This window comes from Rutilus rutilus, assembly GCF_951802725.1.
Source record: "Rutilus rutilus genome assembly, chromosome: 18".
Taxonomy (NCBI): Eukaryota; Metazoa; Chordata; class Actinopteri; order Cypriniformes; family Leuciscidae; genus Rutilus; species Rutilus rutilus.
In genome coordinates this window covers 24718354-24738629 of record NC_140231.1, presented here as the reverse complement: position 1 = coordinate 24738629, position 20276 = coordinate 24718354, and the positions used below count along the sequence as shown (strand labels likewise).

Genomic DNA, 20276 nt, shown 5'->3' with positions numbered 1-20276 from the left:
TGAAGAAGCCTTTCACTTTCATTTTAAGCTGCTACATGATACACGCAATAGGTAAGACATATTTGAATTTATCTCGAAACAAAACTAATATACATGTCTCTAAGAACTTAAATCATGTACTTAAAGGATAATTCCGTTATTTAGCACTTTGAGTCTCTTTTCTGGTTTGTTTGGATGAACTAGAGTGGTGGACACAGAAATTTTGACGATGGGTCCTGTCTAGACTTTTGACTCGTTTAGAATCGTCTTTGACGGCTTCAGAGTGGCTGGCTACTGGCATGCACAAACATGTCCTTAAAACAACCCTTAACGTTCGTTTTCAAAACTGTGCAACTCACATTATGTTACCATACCATTAACATACATAAAATAGCAAACATGATTGTTTGAATAAGTTGTATGTGAATAGTCAATTACATTATTTTGAAATCAGGAAATGAAAGATGTCAGAACAAAGGACACAGGGAAGCCTTTCAACCATCTCAAACAGTCTCTCAAGCAGTAAGCTATCCTTCTCTTTTGTCATGCCTACAATTAACTTAAACTAATTATATTTGAATACACCTTTTGGACAGTTCCAATATATAATCATTTTAAACTATTTTTTTAAGGCAAAGAATTCCCTGAAATAAGAATTGTACTGATTGGGGGTCGACAACTGGGTGGAATAGAATCAAGTGGAAAAAGTTCGGTAGGAAACACCATTCTGGGAAGAAATGCTTTTGTTGTTGGAAGAAGAACTGCCCGATCTGTTCAAGCAGAGGGTGAAGTACACGGAAGACATGTGACTGTGGTTGACACCCCAGGCTGGTGGTGGCATTATGCTGTGGAAAATACTCCAAAGTTTGACACACTGGAAATTATAAGGTGCCCAACACTGTGTCCTCCTGGACCTCACGCCTTCCTTCTGGTCATTCCTGTAGATAATATTTTTCCAGAAATCTATAGAATGGCTTTGAATGAACATCTGGAGTTTTTGTCAGAGAATGTCTGGAGACATATTATTGTGCTGTTCAGCTCCATCACTCCATATGATGATAGATCTTTCAAAAACAATCTTAGAAACTGGCCAGACCTCCAATTAATTCTAAGAAGGTGTCAGAACAGGTATCATGTCCTTAATATTAAAGAAAGGAATGACAGCTCTCAAGTGATCACACTGCTGGAAGAAATTGAGAAAATGGTAGCCCAAAACAATCACAATTACTTTAAAATCAGCAAAGCTGTGTCTCTAGAGGATGAGCGAGAGAAAATAAGAAAGGAAAAAGTCAAACAAAGAATTCTTGCTGTCAAGAGTCAGAGGACTGAACTCGAGCCTGTATCAAGCAACTTTCAAGCATGTATTAAAGGTAAGAAAATATAACATACTAATGATAGACACAAAACTGATTTCAGAGTCTGGGATTGCTGCCTTTAGAAGTAACAAGTTATTACCGGTACTTTAAAAACATGATTACATTACATTGTTTCACTTTATAGAAAGTAATACTAGATAAGTGAGAAACTCTGCCTACCATTGGTAAAATATTTTACCTTTAGTACAAATAACAAACGGCAAACAGTATCTACAGTTATTTAGTGTAATAAATAATCCACCATTTTTTTACACAATAGCCACTGTATTGAAAAAAATCTGTATCTGTATCAGTCATAAGAAAAGCAACATCAATCATTCTCTAATAAAGTACATACTTGTAAATGAAAGAAAAAAACATGCTGATGCAATAATAGTCCTGAATTAAACCTATGTTATATAAACTGCAACATAATTTATAAAAATAGAAGAAAAAGAACAGAGAAAAATAAATTTGACCTCTTCTTTCAGCTGAGGAACAACATCTTACTGATATAAAGATTGTAATACTTGGAGCATCATGGGCTGCAAGGAGTTCTGCAGGCAACCTCATTCTGGGTGAAGAAGCTTTTCAAGTTGATGAATCAAGAACAACAGTATTCAGTGAGGTTAGGCATGCTGAAGTGGACAGAAAACAGTTGACTATAGTCGATACTCCAGGCTGGTTCTGGCTATCTCCTCTCGAAAAGACATCAGAGATTGACAAACTGGAGATTAGACGAAGTGTGCATCTATGTCCTCCTGGCCCACATGCAATTCTGTTAACTGTTCCTACTGCCATAGCATTTAATAAAACTTATCGAACAGCAGTGGAGGAACACATGAGTCTTTTAGGTAAGGAGGTGTGGAGCCATACAATCGTGCTGTTCACCAGAGGAGACTGGCTTGGGGAAACAAGCATTGAGGAACGTATTGAAGAAGAAGGAGAGCATCTTGAGTGGCTAATGGAAAAATGTGGGTACAGATATCATGTTGTTAACTGTAAGAATCACACTGACAGCACACAAGTCACAGAACTCCTTAAGAAGATCGAGGAAATGGTGATGGAAAACAACGGTTGTCACTATGTGCCAGATGAGAAGAGCAATCCATTCAACGAGCTTGAGCTGAAGTTGAAGAAAGGCAAAACAGACATGGAGAAAGGGCGTAGACAAAAATACATGCTTCAAGAGCTGCTTAAAGGTACAAGAGATATTTAAAACAAAAGTTGCACAATGTAACAATGCAAGATATTCTTTGTAGACAAAAACACATACCATTTTTTTCTCATTAACAGAACGGAAAAAAAAACTCTCAGAAGTTAGGATTGTGCTTCTTGGAGGAGAAAGAGTTGGGAAAAGTACATCAGGAAACATGATTTTGCAAAGACAATTTTTTGACATTACACCACAGAAGGTACTTAACTTTTCTTATCTTTAATACCAAATTATTGTGTAATTCCTAAATGCCTGCACATTATTATTATTACATTATTTATATTCGGTCTAGGGATTTAAACCCCAGCCAAGACCAAAGCAATGTATGATGAAAGGAAGAAAAGTAGCAGGATGTCAAATCTCAGTGGTTGACACACCAGGATGGTCAACATCAAATCTGGAAGACGCAAAAGAAATTTTACGCAGTGTGACGGTTTGTTCGCCTGGCCCACATGCATTCCTACTCGTGCTACCAGTAGATAAGTCTTTTACAAAAAAAGATGAAAAAACAGTGATGGAGTTAATGAGCCTTTTTGGGGAGCATGTCTGGAGATATACTCTAATTATATTCTCTGGACACTGGCTGAAGGACACACCCGTTGAGCATTACATTGCGTGTGAAGGAGAAGCCCTGCAGACTTTGATAAGAAAGTGTGAGAACAGATATCATGCACTGGCTTATAACAGTCAAAACATCAAAAATCTGCTTGAGAATATTGAAGAGATGGTGGCAAGGAACAGAGGGGAATACTTTACTCTACAAAAGGGAGAAAGAGAGGCAACAACATCAGTGATCCAATTGTTTACTGGGAAGGTACTGACTGAAGAAGAGTGGAATAAACGTGAGGATGAACTCATCGTGAGGATGCTGGAAGCAGCAGTTGTGGACCTTGATCCAGAATCCAAACAACCATCTGGCAGACGAAGGCAAAGCTTTGACAAACTGATCCCTAGTAGTAAGTTTCTGTTTATCTATAACTAATCCCGCTACAATTTTACTGTGTTAGAGTAAAAGATTATACATCTGTGTAATAAATTGTTTGCTGTCGAAATTTATGACACTTTAACTTATGTAATCAAATAAGTTTGATGCTACTGTTAAGGTGCCATTAAAACCACCCTACCGCTCAAAGGTTTGGAATAATTAAGATTGTTTTAATGTTTTTTAGAAAAAAAAGTCTCTTATACTGTTACTCATGTCAACAAATGTCTTGGATTATCTTAATTTGTATTAAGCAAATATCAGATATACTACTATGAGAGATACTGTATGCATGTAAAACAAATATCCGGCAAAAAAGAAAATTAACCAAACCTTCTAACATTCATTGTATTTTCAGTGAGTGGAGATTCATTGTCTGATACCACCAGTTCAGTTGGAACTCTGAACCCTGCTGATAAAGTATTTCGATGGCTCTGGCATCCAAGAAATAATGCACCGTCATCTGGATATGACACTATGAGCATTACATCAAGTTCTCAGCATTCAAAAATGGAAAGAATCATAGATGATATTGCAATGGTCCAAAACCATCCTAGTGACATGGACACTCCAAAATATGCAAGGAATATGAGAGGAGAAAACCGTGCTAGATCATTTTCAATGTAGAATGTTCTCTAGAACCCAAACTATGTCAGTTTACATTATATACTGTATGTGCAATGACTTGATATAATGATTAATAACTCAGTATGGTAAGATTTTACCGAAGTACTTTTGTCAACATAACATTTTCTATTTCACATTGAGAAGAAGCCAGTGTGGGCTGTTGATCAACCTGTTATATGAGTGTGTTTTAGTGACTCTGCACTGTTTCTGTAGGTGTGTGAGGATTATTGTTATTATTTTTGATTCAGAATTGTTCAAGCAATGATGTAAATGTATAAACTATAAAAATTGTAAGTTACCTATTTATTATTATTTATTATTTACCGGAAACACTTAAGGCATGTTATGTGCCTCAACAATTTAAGTCATAACATAGCTATCTTTGCAAATTGTTAACTTAATGATTGCTTAAAGCAGACATTGAAATCCACATCTTCAACTTATTGTGGTAATTAACATATTTATTTACACTATTAGTTAATACTATATGTTAAGGAATTAATACATGATGACACATTTAATTAATAACAATTCATATAGTTTAATCCACTAGATGCAGCACTGCTGCGTTGTTCATTCAAAACATTGAAGAGCCTCAATGCCGAGAAGATCTTAGTTACATCAAAACCAAGCCGTTCACATAGAATGCATTTTCTGTGCTGCAAATAATTGTTTATGCAATTTCCGAATTTATATTTGATTTATAAACATTATGCACTTTTTTGTACAGTCATGTTATTTCATTGCTTTGAATAAACAATTTAATGTGGTGCATTAATATTTTGCTCATTGTGCCTTCTTGTGGTCTCGGGAGACAAGCCAACAGCTTTTTCCCTTAAACTGAAAATATGCCTTTTAAATTATCCCAAAAAAAAATGATATTACTAATATTTAAGTATAAAATTCAAATTTAGTTTTTCAGCCACCTTGACAGCCCTAATGTTCATTAACTATATCTACTACTATCTACTATATCAAAACTATATCAGTTTTGTCCATAATGAGAGTATGCAAGAATAGATTTCAAATATGATATGAATTTCTCTTTCAGTCCACAGAGCATGTGATCAGAAAACTTGAACTTTAGAACTAACTAACTGCAACAGTTTTTGTTACCACCATAATATATGATGCAGGCATGAACAAACTAAATAAAAAAATAGAAATCTTTTTAAAGCCAGTGGAGTAAAGTAGAATAGTGGGAACAGCAAAACTGAATGAACCTTCTTTTTTATTTCAGTTGCCATTTCAGAATCAGCATATTTACTATATTAATACTGTACATATATTTACTAATTTAGAAGTAACTTTTTAGCACTTTTATCAAAATGCACATACAGTACATCTTGCAGAAAAAAAAAGTCTTGATTAAGCTTATGATTCAAATTAGCTTTAAATATTTCACAACGCTCTCCATCAACACTGTAGAATACATGCATATATAGTACATGACAGTGGTTAGATCATCAATGATTGAGCTAAAAATCAGCTCAACCATGTGTCTATTTTCACCATGGACTAGGAAAGGAAGTTAGAAAGAGAAGGAAAGACACAGAGGGAGAAAGAGCATCAACCGTGATGTACAACTTACCCTGATAAGACACCCAGGACAAGGTTAAGCATGAAGAAGGAGCCAATGATGATGAGAGGGATGAAGTACAGCCAGTTCCAGGTGTTCCCAGAGGCATCATTGGCCTGTGCATAAACAAATAAAGCAAGAGATGTTACAGTAGGGCCCTTACACAACCCATTCACACAGACAATTAAGAAATCCCCAAGCTCATTACAAATAAAGGTTATATCAACATTGTGTGCAGTATCCATGTACAATAACTTGTGAATGAAAACACATCTAAGACTACAACTATCCAAAGCATTTTGAGACTAATTACTTTAATCATTCTCATGGTTTAAGAATCTAATGCTAAATAAATTAAGTCATTACAAATTCACTCCCACAAGCCACCACTGAGAAAATATTGCTGAAGCCATTCAGATTGTTGCAGCAATAACGTTAGCACTGACTCTCTGCTATAACCTGCTTATGCGTTAGTGAGGTCCCACTTTTTATCACTTCTCTCCTTAAGTAAACATCACTTTTACCTCCATCTCACTTTTGAAGGGGGTATCAGATGTTTTTCAATTCAAAAGCTTTTTTATTTTTTGGAGAAAATTGAGAACAAATCAATTTGATTTCAACAAAGATTCAATCCAGTAACTTTTTGCAAATGTCTAAAATGCATTCATAAACATTTGAAAACACTTCCCTTTGTATCGGAGGCAAGAAATACAGAAATAAAGTGTTTGAATAGTGTTAAGCTACTCAAACCACATCATTCAATGAATCATTTTTAATAACTGTTGCTGCTTTGAATAACATCCTCATGGGACACTACACAGACATCAAAGCAACATGGATCAATGTTGCCCTCTCTATATAGCCCTGCTGCTAATGCCATTGATTGTGTTTCTCATAAAACAACCCCCATAGGTGAGATGAGGCACTAGTGAGACTTAATGCTGCTCAATAAACACTGAAGCAAGTGGGAGATAAGAAACAAGATAAATCATTAATGAACAGGTAAATTATTCAGCCAAAAAAAGCACAAGGTATAGATGAGCTCAGTGATGTGACATACTGTAAAAATACATCTCTCAGTTGTTTTGTTTCCATTGGTTTTAGTCCAGATCAGATTAGATGTTAGCACTTTTCCGAAGCCTAACACGCTCATAGACAGTAACACTCGTCATATGAAGCATACAGGAGACTCCACTCACAATTGATTTCAATGGAGTTTGATGATAGTATGTTGCTAAGCTAACAACATGGTATTCTAAAAAAAACATAACTAAAGTCAATTATATTGAATTAGTTTTTATTCTTTTCTCTTTTTTTCAGTCTTGAATGAATTTGATTTAAAATCTATATTTCTTTTACTTTTTCTGCCATCTTGTATTTATTTATTTGGGACTGACTTCTCTCATAGAAGAATAAATTGGTTGCTGCCACATAATGTGGCTTAAATGAGGGTTCTTAGAAAGGAGCATAAATATGATGCTTACCTTTATCTAAAATGTCTCTGTCTTGTTTTCAATATCTCTACTCGACTTTATATACAGTGCGTGCGATATAATTCCTGCTATAACTATAGTACAAATATAAAATTAAAGGTGAGAATTTGCATCAACATCCAGCAGGTAGAGGGACAATGAAGGAGAATCAATCCTTCTTTTACATTAAAGAAAAAACATGACCATACTGAAACTATCATTTGAGGCTACAGTATCCACAGTTTTTTCCCACCACCATCAGCGTGTCTCAGTATTCCTGCAGGCTGCCTGAGACCTGCACTCAGTCATTTCACTCCTAATTAAGCAACAGTGAGAGCAGGAGGTATAAGCTCCCATGAGGGACGATGGGAACCTGTGTGAAACAGTCCCTCAGTCAATGCTCAGTGCCCAGATGAGCCCGTCTATTCTCACTTGTGCTGACGAAGGAACTACTTAGGGAATTACGTTTCTCTGGAACGTCAAAGCAATTCATCATTGCAGAGTGTTAAGATAGAATATAAGTGGCTTAGTGTCTACAATCAAAATAAAAGGAAGTACAATATGTACAAGAACAAACCAGAACATTCATTTTGCAATTACATTTTGAGGGATATTATGTAATTGTACTGCACTTCTTTATTTATTCACTATACTATTCACTATAAAGAAGGATGTTACATGTTTCCCAGCAACCACACGTTGAAATCATCTAAACCGGATGTCTAAACTGGGTTAAGGTAAAGTTTTGCAGCGAAATCAGGAACTGCAAGACCTCATGGTTATGAACCTGTTATGAAAGAGACATCACAGGATTACTACTTAACTACTTAAGCTACTTAACAAAAAGTAACAGAGAGAAGATGCAGCAAAGGTCTCTCAATTTGTAGATTTTTTTTTATCACGATGCAAAGGCTGCTTGTCTTTAAACAGTCCCAAAAGAACTTGACTACTAAAGCCAAGAAACAATCAACAAGGTCACACACAAAGCAACAATGGTATTTTCCCACAAACATTTGAACTATAATCAGATGCCAAAACAAGGCAAATTTATGGAATTATATATTAGAGGTGTGAGAATTTTGAAGCAAAAAGCACATTTATCATATTCCCCTTAATCTGTTTCACTGTGACATTGCACTTCATCTAATTTATCGTCTTTGGTCTACTGCATCCTTAAAGGCTTTTGTAACACTTCCTTTGAAACACTGTGAGCACACACCTCTACTTAATCTGTAAACGGTGATTATCATAATGCTTTATTCAGCATTATGCACAGTCAACTGAATAAAGTGTCAGAACAAGTAAGTGTGATATTAGTGTAATATTTAGTTCTTACAGGGACACAAACTATATAATAAGCTCTTCTGATGTAATGAACATTCGTTTTCTTTCTCTCCCTCTCATGCCAAGATAATACAAATAATAAAGACTGTGGGATGAATTCAAAATTTAAGAATGAACTGCATAATTTATTTGATTTAGCACCTGATTCACTATGTTGAGCACTTTCCTGAGACCGTACAGTGTCGGTCTAATATTGTGATTTATACCCCTGAATCAGCTCTTTAAAATGCTGAGTGTCTCGACTGCACTGTGGGTCTGGATATATGCCCAGATATAATGCTTTTCTCCATCATTTGATCATAATTCGATGATTATTGCTGCCGCACCTTTCTGGGCCCACAAGAAACCCCACGGCTTACTTTAATTATGGTGCAGCATTATTTCAGTGCACTTAGCTCCTGCACGGTTAAACTGGATTGCAGGGCGATAGGGAATAAGACACATGCATTTCTATCCACGCATATTTTTCACTACCACTGTAATGAGTTATATCCAAAAGGGGGGAGGGGAAAGAAAGGTATGAAATGATTCAATGCTGCATGCATCCAAATAAGATTGTCCTCCATCCAGCTCCCAACAGGCTATTTTTAAAGATGTTTAATGAGCTCTGGGATGGGTCTGACAGCCCAGGATGACCGGCTGACAGGGTCAAGGTGCACAGAGGCCTGGTGACTCAGCCTGCAGTAACAAGAGCAAAAACACTGATTACATCCAAACACACACACACTGGCTACTGGAATAGCACAACAGCTGCGGGCTGACTATACATTTTAGTGAAACAATTGTCACACATGGGGCTACTGACCACATGACGTCTCATTTCGGGCAGCATGCTCTCACACGTCAATAAATGACACCTTATTACCGCCCCGGTGGGAGTTGACTGTTTTATTATAGACATATTAACATTACAAATGCTTGACCAGAAGGTAGATTTTAGATTAATTAAAGATGCTGTAGGTACAACAACATCAAGACGTGACTAATTTCAAAATCACCACAAAAAGGTCCCTTAAAATACTTTTAGAAATTACGAGATCTTCAACAAGGGTTAAAATAAATTTCAAGATCAGTGATCGAAGGAAAACCAATCTAGTTTAATGCTGCATTCCATTCAAAGACGTGGGTTATTCCTACTTCTTATAAATCAATAAGATGTTCCCTTGCTTGATGCTCAAAAGATGACAGGCATGTAAGGAAACAAAATGGCAGTATGCCAGTGTCAACAGGTCTTCTAGCAACCAATGATACTGTCCAATGTAAGCATTCCTTCTGCAAATGTACGATTATGAACAGAAAGTTCTTGTTTTTTTAATCCTGTTTCTGCTAACTGAATTTATTATGTAATATATGAGTTTAGACGTATTTGCATGCAACTGAATGTTTATCATTAACTGTATATATCTCCCTGGCTGGGTTTGGCCATGTTCATACAAATCTCCTTGCCACAAAAGTTTTCGAGTCCAAATTCAAATGCCACTCTATTGCACTTTTCAAGGTTGAAAATGACCAAAGATGTTGACTTCTATAACACTAGAAAGTCTTAAAACAACTGACACTGTAACAAATCCAATCAAGTACAAATTACAAATAAAATCTTAATGAATAATAACCAAACTGTGTGAAGTCATGACATGTATTTAGCTCTCTAAAACACTGTTTTCTGCATATAGCCATGGTGACATAAAGAGAAAGTCTGTAAATTCATTCTACTCTGTAAATAAATTCTAAATGATAAAAAATACATTTAAATAAACTGTCCTCTTTAGATACATTTTATTTAAAAGCACACAATGTAACTTTTCGCCACTAGAGGTCGTTTATTCAAAACAAAGGCGTAGCTTGATGAAGCCTTGATTTCGGGGAATCATGGGAGTTGTTGTCTTCACCTCTACAGCCAGTGGAGAATACGAAGGGACTCGGGCAGAAATCATATTCATGGATGACCGGTAATGTATTAAAAATGTATTAACGTTATGAAAGCCGTTGGAGCGGAACGAGGCCGCTGGAGCGATTGCTAAGGAGAGACAAGTACGACACACAGCTCGAGAGCAGTGGAGCTTTTATTATGCCTTCTTCCGGAGTGCTGTTTTATCATATTAGATACATTTGAGTGTGATGAGAGTTGTTATAATGCTCCTCTGTGTGTTCGCTCGGCGGCTACTATATGGGACACTTGTTGCACACTGCAGCGATATTAGGCATGGTAAATATGGTACTTGCGGTAAATCAAGAAAACGAGATTTAAACAAAAAGACTAACTGTGTTGAGCTGTAAAACAATGATTCCTTTTCTGTCGATGAATGTATCCAAACAGTTGCTCACCTGTTTAATAAAACACATAATATATTAAAGCGTCTTTAGTGTTTCCATGGTTTTTACAAAACAAAACCGGAAATCGAGAGTAACACAGATATGATGTCATTGATAGGCGACACAAGGACACGGTCCGTGTCCTGGTTAAAACTGCTTATTTCTCTGGATTTAAACATTCTTAGAAACATTTGGGATAATGTAAGTACACAAATCAACAAAATATGTTCTAGTGGTTTTTGGCTATTTTGATCCAAAAATCTTACATAGTGTGCCTTTAAATAAGTAAATACATTTTCTCAATAACAACAGCAACAACATCATCATCTCCAACAGGTAGTGTTGTTCCACTACAGGGGATCTGACCAGCGTCCCCAAACAAGCATGACACAGCAGTGGTAATTAAGCATAAAGTGATTAATCTCTAGCACAGTGAGAGGGTAATAAAACTAACAGGCATGAAATGAGGAGTGCCGTGTCATTAGCAGAAGACTCCGCCCCCGCTGGCTTGCTATGCCGCAGCTCATTATAGGTGGAGATAATGTAGCTCCTTAGGTTGAGAAACTTACACTAACCTCTGGCTCTCTGCATGTCTGTCATTTATAGAGCTACAACTTGATGCTCAATAAAGAAATGCCTTTTCATTTCGACAAAGGCACACAACCGGTTGTTTCTACCTGGGATTTGAATCTTAGAATATGATTATATATCACAGTCACGGTTTTGCTGCATTGGGAACATTTGGTATGTAAAAGAAAGAATTCATTTGTATAATCCATTACAAACAATCCCATTATTCCATTGTGCCGTTCCATCACAGCGCAATAAAGACATCCATCCGAGGAGTCACATTCCAGCTACTCCGACATGCAATCTAGAAAATGGAGTGCTGTCATTATTCTTATTTCACGATGTGATCCATCCTGCATTCAAACCATAAACAGGATCTCAAAAAGCAGCATATCACACATCATCTTCCACAGTAGCCTTAGAAAAGTATTCAGAACACCATATTCCCTGAATTACTAAGATGGAGGCTGATTTCATGCCTTGTGCTGTTTCTATACATTAACTGTTTTGTGGTGGAAACAGATGTAACTCCTTACAAATATCTTTGGCAACACTTTACAATAAGGTTTAATTTGTTGTATTAACTAACATTAACCATGAGCAATACATTTGTTGCTGTATTTGTTCATCTTTGTTAACACTATAAAAATAACGCTGTTCGTTGTTTGTTCATGTTACTTCACAGTGCATTAACTAATGTTAACAAATACAACTTTTGATTTTAATAATGTATTAGTAAATGTTGAAATTTCATTTTCAAAGATTAATAAATGCTGTAGAAGTGCATTTCATTATTAGTTCATGTTAACTTGTGTAGTTACACATATATTATGTAGTTACATATATTATGTATGTAGTTACAGTAACACTTTATTTTACAGTGTCCTTGTTACATGTTACATGTACTTACCATAGTAGTAAAAGTAAATTATGCATAATCACATGCAACTAACCCTCAACAAAACCCTAATCTACCCTAACCCTATAGTAAGTACATGTTGTTAATTAATATTACTCAGTACTTAAATATATAATTAAACTGTAACAATGACACCTTAAAATAAAGTGTAACCGTAGATACATATATGATGTAGTTACCATTACCGTAGTGTTACCATATCTTTTTAGAACATTGTTTAGTAAATTGTATTTAATTATATTACTGTATAATATCTTCTGTATAATATTTTATATATAATATCAAACTTTTTTGGAAGAAATGCATGTTGAAATACTGAAATACTGAAATACTGTATTTTTTAAATGTTTGGCTAAACTGCATAATGCATTATGTCTATATAAATAACTTGGTTTAATATATATATTAAAAAATACAGTATGTTTTCTTCAAACTTGCTTCTGGCACACCGTTAAGAACTGCCACTCATACGGGTGACTTCTGGGAAAGATCTAAGGCTTATGATGAACAATACATAATATTGATTTACTCTCTATTTGTCACCAATTATAGGTCTTTGCTTTTCAATGCAGAGGGATTAAGAACTGCACTGAGATACTTTATAAACGAGTCAGTCTCTGTGAAATAGGATTGAAGCCCCAGGGCTATAAGGAATGGTTAAACTACAAGCTCCAGTAGTTACAAATTGGCAATAAAATTATGAAGCCGCTGTGGTCTCCCAGAGACGTGTTTTTACAGTATTCTGAGAACAAATGTTGTTTTTAAAGGCCCTGCAGAATGCCTGAGGGGCCACCAATGCAGTTTGAGAGGTCATGTGGCCCTCAAGCCCATGTTAATCAGATACACTCACGCATACTGTACACGCAGGCTGTGCTAAAGTTGCCTTGTGAAAAGGTTTATCGTACTTAATAAAAAAACTCATAGCAAGTGCATGAGTGTAGAGAGAGGAGAGATGTGCTCTGTTCTAAAACATAGTGAGCTGCCTTCAGGGGCAGCATTTGTTTGTCTTTTCTGTGCTTTTTAGTAATAGTGATTGCGAAATGCAGTCATCTTTTTTTTAGCTTGTCAGCTAGGTAAAAATATGTAACTGTGTGACACCGAGGATTTGCCAAATTTGCAATGTTTGTGACAATCTTGGTAGCATCAGTAAGAATGGGTTAAAAATTACAATCTAATTATAGTAATAAATAGTCATGTATGCCATCATTTTCCAGCTAAAGTGTTTGTATCATTACAATAGCTGTATAATTTACAGACATATTTCAACTTTTCTTTGTAAGGAAAATCTAACATTTAGTTAAAACAATTATTAATTTACATATGCAAAATATATTTTATATTTAAAATAAAATTGCCTGAATTTATCAAAATTCCAAGATTTGTGACAGTCTGGGTAGCATCATTAAGAATGGGTTAAACATTACAAGTTAATTAATAATAATAAGTCATGTATGGCATCATTTTACAGCAAAAGCATTTATATGTTTATTTCTGCCATGTATTTTCTTGTATTTTCAGGATAAATAAAATCTGTATTTTCCTATAATTTACAGACATATGTAAAATTTTCTTTGAAAGAAAAATCTAACATTGAATGAAAACAATTATGAAAAATTGTGCACAAGTGTGAAAAATGTATAATACTTAAAATATAAAATATAAAATAAATAATAATATAATAAAATAATAAAATAATAATAAAAAGGTTTAATCATCTGTAAAAAAAAAAAAAAAAATCAGATGAAAGTAGAGTATAATTAAATAAAGTATTATTAGTATTAGTATTATTATATCAACACTTTAAAATGTATATATTTTTTCATAAAAATATGTAGTTTTGTGTTGGAAAAATCAAGTTGTTTAGTTTAAGCAAGCATTAAAAAAATCTTACTTTTGAACCCTGCAAATAAGCTTATTCAATCCTAACAAGTATCGATGAAAAATATTGAGTGTAATTAAAAAGGATTGTTTAACCCAATATTAGCTCTAATTGTTCATTTAAGAGGTTCTATTATGGTTAGGATACTAAAATGAAGTAGACCGTGAGGCGGCTCACTAGATTTTGGAACAGAGTTCGTGTGTTAGAAAGTGGGTGGGTGAAAGTGAGAGAAAGAGAGAGGGCATCAGCATAACCAGCAGACCTCCACATATGACAGGAACAGGTTGGCAGCGTACAGTTTGAGTTCAGCTTAGCATAATTCTCATCTCAGTCTGTGGCGGGAGGAGGAGTGGTGTGGGAACAGGGTGGCATATGCTGCCCCACACCATGTTCTGGCAGTCTAATGCTCTACACATTAGTAAACTGTGAGGAGAAGGGGAGCAGGTGAAACTACAGCAGTCTGTCTTTGCTGTCACTCAGCAGGATTTATACTGCGCTCCCAGGAAGCGTTACTGAGACAGTTCCGTCCATGCCAGCATCTATCCTGAATGTGATATCTCTATAATGACTGGCCTGTGGTAAAAACACACGGCCACAGTAGAGTTTTCTATAAGCGTGAAATTCCTGCATAAATTATGTTATTTTGCATATTTAACAGTCTGCAATTAAAGCAAACTCCACTCTTCCACTCTGTATTCACATCAGCAGGCACACACACACAGATTTTAGCACCTTTAGACAGTCTCATGAGCTCAACACTCAGACAAGCAGAACACAGGCTGTCAGATGTTCTAAAACAAAACACAAAATTCAGAAACAAAGAAATGCCTTTGAGATTACACAAACAATATTCCACATCAACATTCCACACTGTGCATGTCTGTAAATGCATGTGTGTTTATGTGTGTGTGAGGTTAAAGGAACACGCCAACTAGGGCTGGGCGATATATCGCATGACATTGTTATGCGCATCTCGTCAGTAAAGCCGGTTCCTTGATGTAGTAAATCGCCATCACCTGCTTTCAGATGGAGCGGCATTTACTACACAGAGCCGTAGTTCACTGACAAGCTGAGCCATATCGCATTAATTATCACGGACGTATCGCCGACTTTTTGGGACTTTAGCTTATTCACTGTATCCCCCAGAGTTAGATAAGTCCATACATACCTTTTTCATCTCCGTGCGTGCCGTAACTCTGTCTGACGCTCCCACCGCTAGCCTTTAGCTTAGCACAAAGACTGGAGGTAAACGGCTCCAGCTAGCATACTGTTTAGAGCCCTAAGCCCTAACCGAGACCTGGCCCGTGGTGTTCAAGCCCTAATCCGGCCCCAGCCCGAAGATGTCTGCAATTTTTCAGCCCAAACCTGACCCGAGACCAACACCAATATCACTTTAAGCTCTCTCTGACGCGCGCTCTCTGCTAGACGCACACACATACACACACGCTATTAGGTAAAATTTTATTATAGGCTTCAAACATAACTACCACCACCGACAATTATGCCCACAAATATTAATACAGACTGTCCATTACAGAGAAGCATAAGCATGCAGTAGAGAATATTATATAACCAAATGTGATCCAGCAGTAAATAAAGATTTACGGCCTACCTTTTTTTGATGTTAAGTAACTTTACTGAAGAACAACGCTTCAAAGAACTCTTCGCCAACTGGCTAACATTAAATAATAATAAAAATATAATAAATAAAAAAAATCCATTGAACTGAGTAGGCTCATTCACTGTTTATTCGCGAGTGTTGTGAAGAAAAAGAATAGCATCCACTGTTGAAGGCTTCAGGCTCATTGTTTGTTGTGGTAATCAAATCAAAACTCTTTCAAAATGCAACTTTTCCTGAAGCATTGGGAACTTTTTGTAACTCCCCACGCTCCAACTTCTCCCTGATGCTCTGCATGGTCAACTGTCACCTAATGCATTGCACGCGCGTCGATCGCGTTACTCCCGTAATTGCATATTGCGTTGCATATTTATAATATTATCAATATAACAATATTTCATACAGTAGCCTGCGCTCTGCACGTATATTATGGGCACGATGAAAGGAGAGAAGCTAAATGAGCCCGAGTCCGACCAAAGCCCGATCTGTAAAAAACAAAAACAAAAGGCCCGACTGCTCCCAATAAGTGACAAAATAACGCCAACATTTTCCTATTTACATGTTGTGATTTGAATAGTCACAGCGTGTACGAATAACAAGGTCACATGAGACACAGACATCTTCTAACGTATACATACTGGGAACTATATTCTCAGAAGGCTATTCCTATTTACACAACATGTAAACAGGAAAATGTTGGCGTTATTTTGTCACTTATTGGGAACAGTATGCTAGCTGGAGCCGTTTACCTCCAGTCTTTGTGCTAAGCTAGGCTAGCGGTGGGTGCGTCAGACAGAGTTACGGCACGCACGGAGATGAAAAAGATATGTATGGACTTATCTAACTCTGGGGGATACGGTGAATAAGCTAAAGTTCCAAAAAGTCGGCGTGTTCCTTTAAAGAGTTCACCTAAAAATGAAATTGATGTCATTGGTTACTCGCCCTCATGTTCCAAAATTGAATAATTTTCTTCCTCCCGGGAAGATTACAATTCTTTCAATGCATGGAAAAGTCATTTTGTGATGGTGATTAATGCCAAGCTCCAAAATTACAAAAAAGGACCATAAAGATTAAAAAAATAGGGCATATGACTTGTGCACCATATTCCATGCCTTCTGAATTTATCTAAAATATATTTTTTATTGTAGCCATTTCTGTAATCTGTTTGTCTTTTTAGTCTGGTTTAGAGCCATTTTTGTACAATGAGAACTTTTGAACATAAAGGCCCATTTTCAGTGTAAAACCATATTCAGTGAATATAATTATCAAAATCATAAATGGATGCTGCTTTATTAGGGCATTACTTGTCCCTATCCCTAAAGCCCACTTCCTCTACACTTACTCCTAAACATGTGTTTAAAGTACTTTATTCCCACTACTAAATACCTGTTAGGCACTTCATTTCCACTTTTCGAATATTTTCTAACTTATTTAAAATAAACTTTATCAACTCTTTGAGCTGATATGTGATGGGAAAAGGGAGAAGAATGAGTTTGGATGTCTCTGAAACCATTGGCTTATAGGACAGTGAGGCGACAAGTCTCGCATAAGCCTAAGCTTTCTCAGTCTATATATCACCTCAGAAAACTTAGAACGTAGTGCACAGATTCGATGGAATACTTCTATGATGCTTTGTTTGCCATTTGGTATGATAATTCACCATCTACCGTTTTATGGAAAAGAGCTGCTCACACATTCAGCCTCACATCTCCATATATGTATGGATTATAGAAGAAAGAAAATAATAAGGATTAGGAATGATGTGTGAGCGAGTAAATGACAATTTCCATTTTTCGCATGAACTTTCCTTTAAATTATTTTAACAGCAACTCACATAATATAGTACATCAGTCCATCCTTCCATGGTGATGCACTGGAAGACTGTGAGGATGGCGAAGAGGATGTTATCGAAATTTGTGATGCCGAAGTTGGGTCCTTTCCAGTACTCTTTACATTCTGTTCCATTGGGACACCGTCTTGAGGGAGGCTCTACACCACACGGGTACTCGTCAACCTTTTCTCCTAAACATACAAACAGAAAAGAATCATGTACTGTACATAGGCCTAAATCAATAATCATTACATACATAAAGGGGAAATTACTGCAACCACTCTTTCCAAACTGGTCAAACACACACACACACACAGTTATGTTGTGTTTTCATGTTTTTGGGGGACTTTCCATAGATTTTTATATTGTACAAACTGTACATTCTATCCCCTTACACTCTGTAAAAATTAATATGATTTATAAGCTGTTTTCTTCATGGGGACCAAAAAATTTCTCCACAAGGACAATCATTTCAGATATTGCTATCTTTGTGGGGACATTTTGCCCCCATAATGTAGGGTTTACCTGAACCACACACACACACACACACACACACACACACACACACTCTCTCTCTGAGGCATAGCACCTGCTGATGTTACTGATTGAGGTGTGAAGCAAGCAGCAGCTGAGCACATGTTAGCAGCTCATCTTCTTATTGGAAACCTCATTACCAACACAAGCTAATTACACGCACTGTGTCGAACTGAAATAACTCACACACACACACATATGACATTAACGACCTGTCAAGATCCCTCACACCATGGACACCGAAATATAGTACATAAATACACAAACATGTGTGCACGCACACACAGACACAGCCTCCAGCTGCAATAACACAGCTTACGTCCTCATCTTCAAGAGCCGTGCTGTGAGGATACAATAGAAAAACATTTGCTCTTCAAGCTCTCGAGAAAAATGTTATGCGCAATTTTATACAGGATATGTTTTGTTTAAATATTAAATAGAGGATATTTATGTTATAATTGTACAAAAGTACAAAATTATCATTATTAAGCCTTAAATATTATTTAAAATATAATGATCCCCTCTAATTCCAATATATATTGTCTATGTATGATTTTTTTTAAGTAGCCTACACTGGAATTTTTCTTCACAGGTTACTGCGTGATTGAGCTGCAGTTGGCTCTACAGGACGGGATTTACGCTTAACTGGTTTCGGGGGGGGGGGGGCAAGGTTTTGTGGGTAAATGTCAGTCAGTTAAGAGCAAGGCAGGTGAAGGAATTTGCATAAGCAAAAGAAGAGCCTGACAGGACCGCTGATCAGAACGGGTTTTGTCTAGCTTTAGTGTTGCAAGTAAGAACAAGAGGCTAAAGTTTGTGAACAAACTTTGATGTTGGATTGAGAAAGCCTGAACCATAAACCGGGACTCAGACTCAGGTCATCTTGCAAATGTGTTGTTTTGGCAGGTTTGGAATTCCACACCCACAGTGATATTGCTCCGACATTACAGCTATTTTGTCTATGGGTTGAAATTTTAGGCTCAGAATAATAATAATAATAATAAGAAATATAAGTTTAAGTAGTGTAACAGTATGTTGGCTTTCTCATATTTTATTCAATAATACTTTCCCATAATAATTTTGTGTACAGAGTGTGTTCCTATTTTGTTTTTCTTTTGTTTTTTGTGATACCAATGCAGGTTTCTTTCTGCTAAAGTGTCTTTATTATCTTCATTCTTCAACATAATCTGATAAGGAGTTACTTTCCTTGGACAACCTGAATTTGTTATTTCATGTGTGATTCAAAGGGATGTTTAGAGATGCTGTGCTTTGAAACGTCTCTGACTGCAGTGGCTGTATGATTTATTTCCTGGGTCCTCTCATAAGAAGCTTCACACTCTGATAGGAAATTTTCAATAAAAAACACCAAGAAGTAGACTAACCTGTATCCAATCTAAAGCAGGTGAGGTGGAACTTGCCCATGTAGAACTCCACACCGATGATGGCAAACATAACTATGGCAAAGAAGAGCAGCAATCCAATCTGAAGAAGGGGAACCATGGCCTTCATTATGGACTTTAATACTACTTGAAGACCTAAAGAGAGAACCAGATTTGGTTACATTTGGAAAAACTGTCTCACTTTATCATTACTACCTATTTGTAATGTCTGAATATCTGAACAAACAGTGTTAAATCAAAGTGTTCTGTACTGCCAAACACTTACTTGGGATTCCTGACACCAGTTTGAGGGGTCTCAGGACTCTGACGGCCCGCAATGTTCTTAAGTCGAACTCTGAACCAACTGTGGTTAAAATCCTGTCACAAACACAAACATGCGAAAGTCATTAGAAAGCAGGGACCACCATAGACATTTAGTTCAGATTAGTGGCCAATCAGTATGGGTTGTTCGTTTTTTAAATCATTCCATTTGGCCTGCTCCCACTTTGGATATTTGATTACATCCTTTATAGAAATATAGAATGTTTAAATACATTTAAACAAAACAATTTAAATAGAAACAATATAACATTGTAAATAATATTATTTATCTTAAATATAATAATGATATTTACATTATATTATTTGTGTCTATTGTTTTTATTTGATAAATTGCTGTTCA

The 20276-nt window shown here is 36.2% G+C and overlaps 2 protein-coding genes across 3 annotated transcripts in view; one reads left to right on the top strand and one right to left on the bottom strand.

The window, feature by feature from the left end:
- Positions 1-19967, bottom strand: part of cacna1bb (calcium channel, voltage-dependent, N type, alpha 1B subunit, b) — an 85814-nt gene extending 65847 nt beyond the window's left edge. Inside the window, exons 1-4 of the mRNA XM_084387925.1 lie at positions 19881-19967; positions 19598-19750; positions 17688-17875; positions 5751-5854 (exon numbers count right to left, since the gene is read on the bottom strand). Of these exons, the coding sequence (XP_084244051.1) occupies positions 5751-5854; positions 17688-17875; positions 19598-19724 (419 nt within the window). The 5' untranslated portion in view covers positions 19725-19750; positions 19881-19967. The remainder of the gene's footprint in view (positions 1-5750; positions 5855-17687; positions 17876-19597; positions 19751-19880) is intronic.
- LOC311277573 (GTPase IMAP family member 8) lies at positions 2-4915 on the top strand. 2 transcript variants are annotated; one of them, XM_084387940.1, is made up of 7 exons: positions 2-51; positions 434-501; positions 612-1349; positions 1826-2536; positions 2631-2749; positions 2843-3506; positions 3891-4915. In XM_084387940.1, the coding sequence occupies exons 2-7, from the start codon at positions 444-446 to the stop codon at positions 4157-4159; spliced, it is 2559 nt and encodes an 852-aa protein (XP_084244066.1). In that variant the 5' UTR covers positions 2-51; positions 434-443; the 3' UTR covers positions 4160-4915. The 2 variants fall into 2 exon arrangements, with proteins under 2 accessions (XP_084244066.1, XP_084244067.1); XM_084387941.1 differs by lacking the exon at positions 2-51 and adding an exon at positions 64-311.
- Positions 19968-20276: the final 309 nt, after the last annotated feature.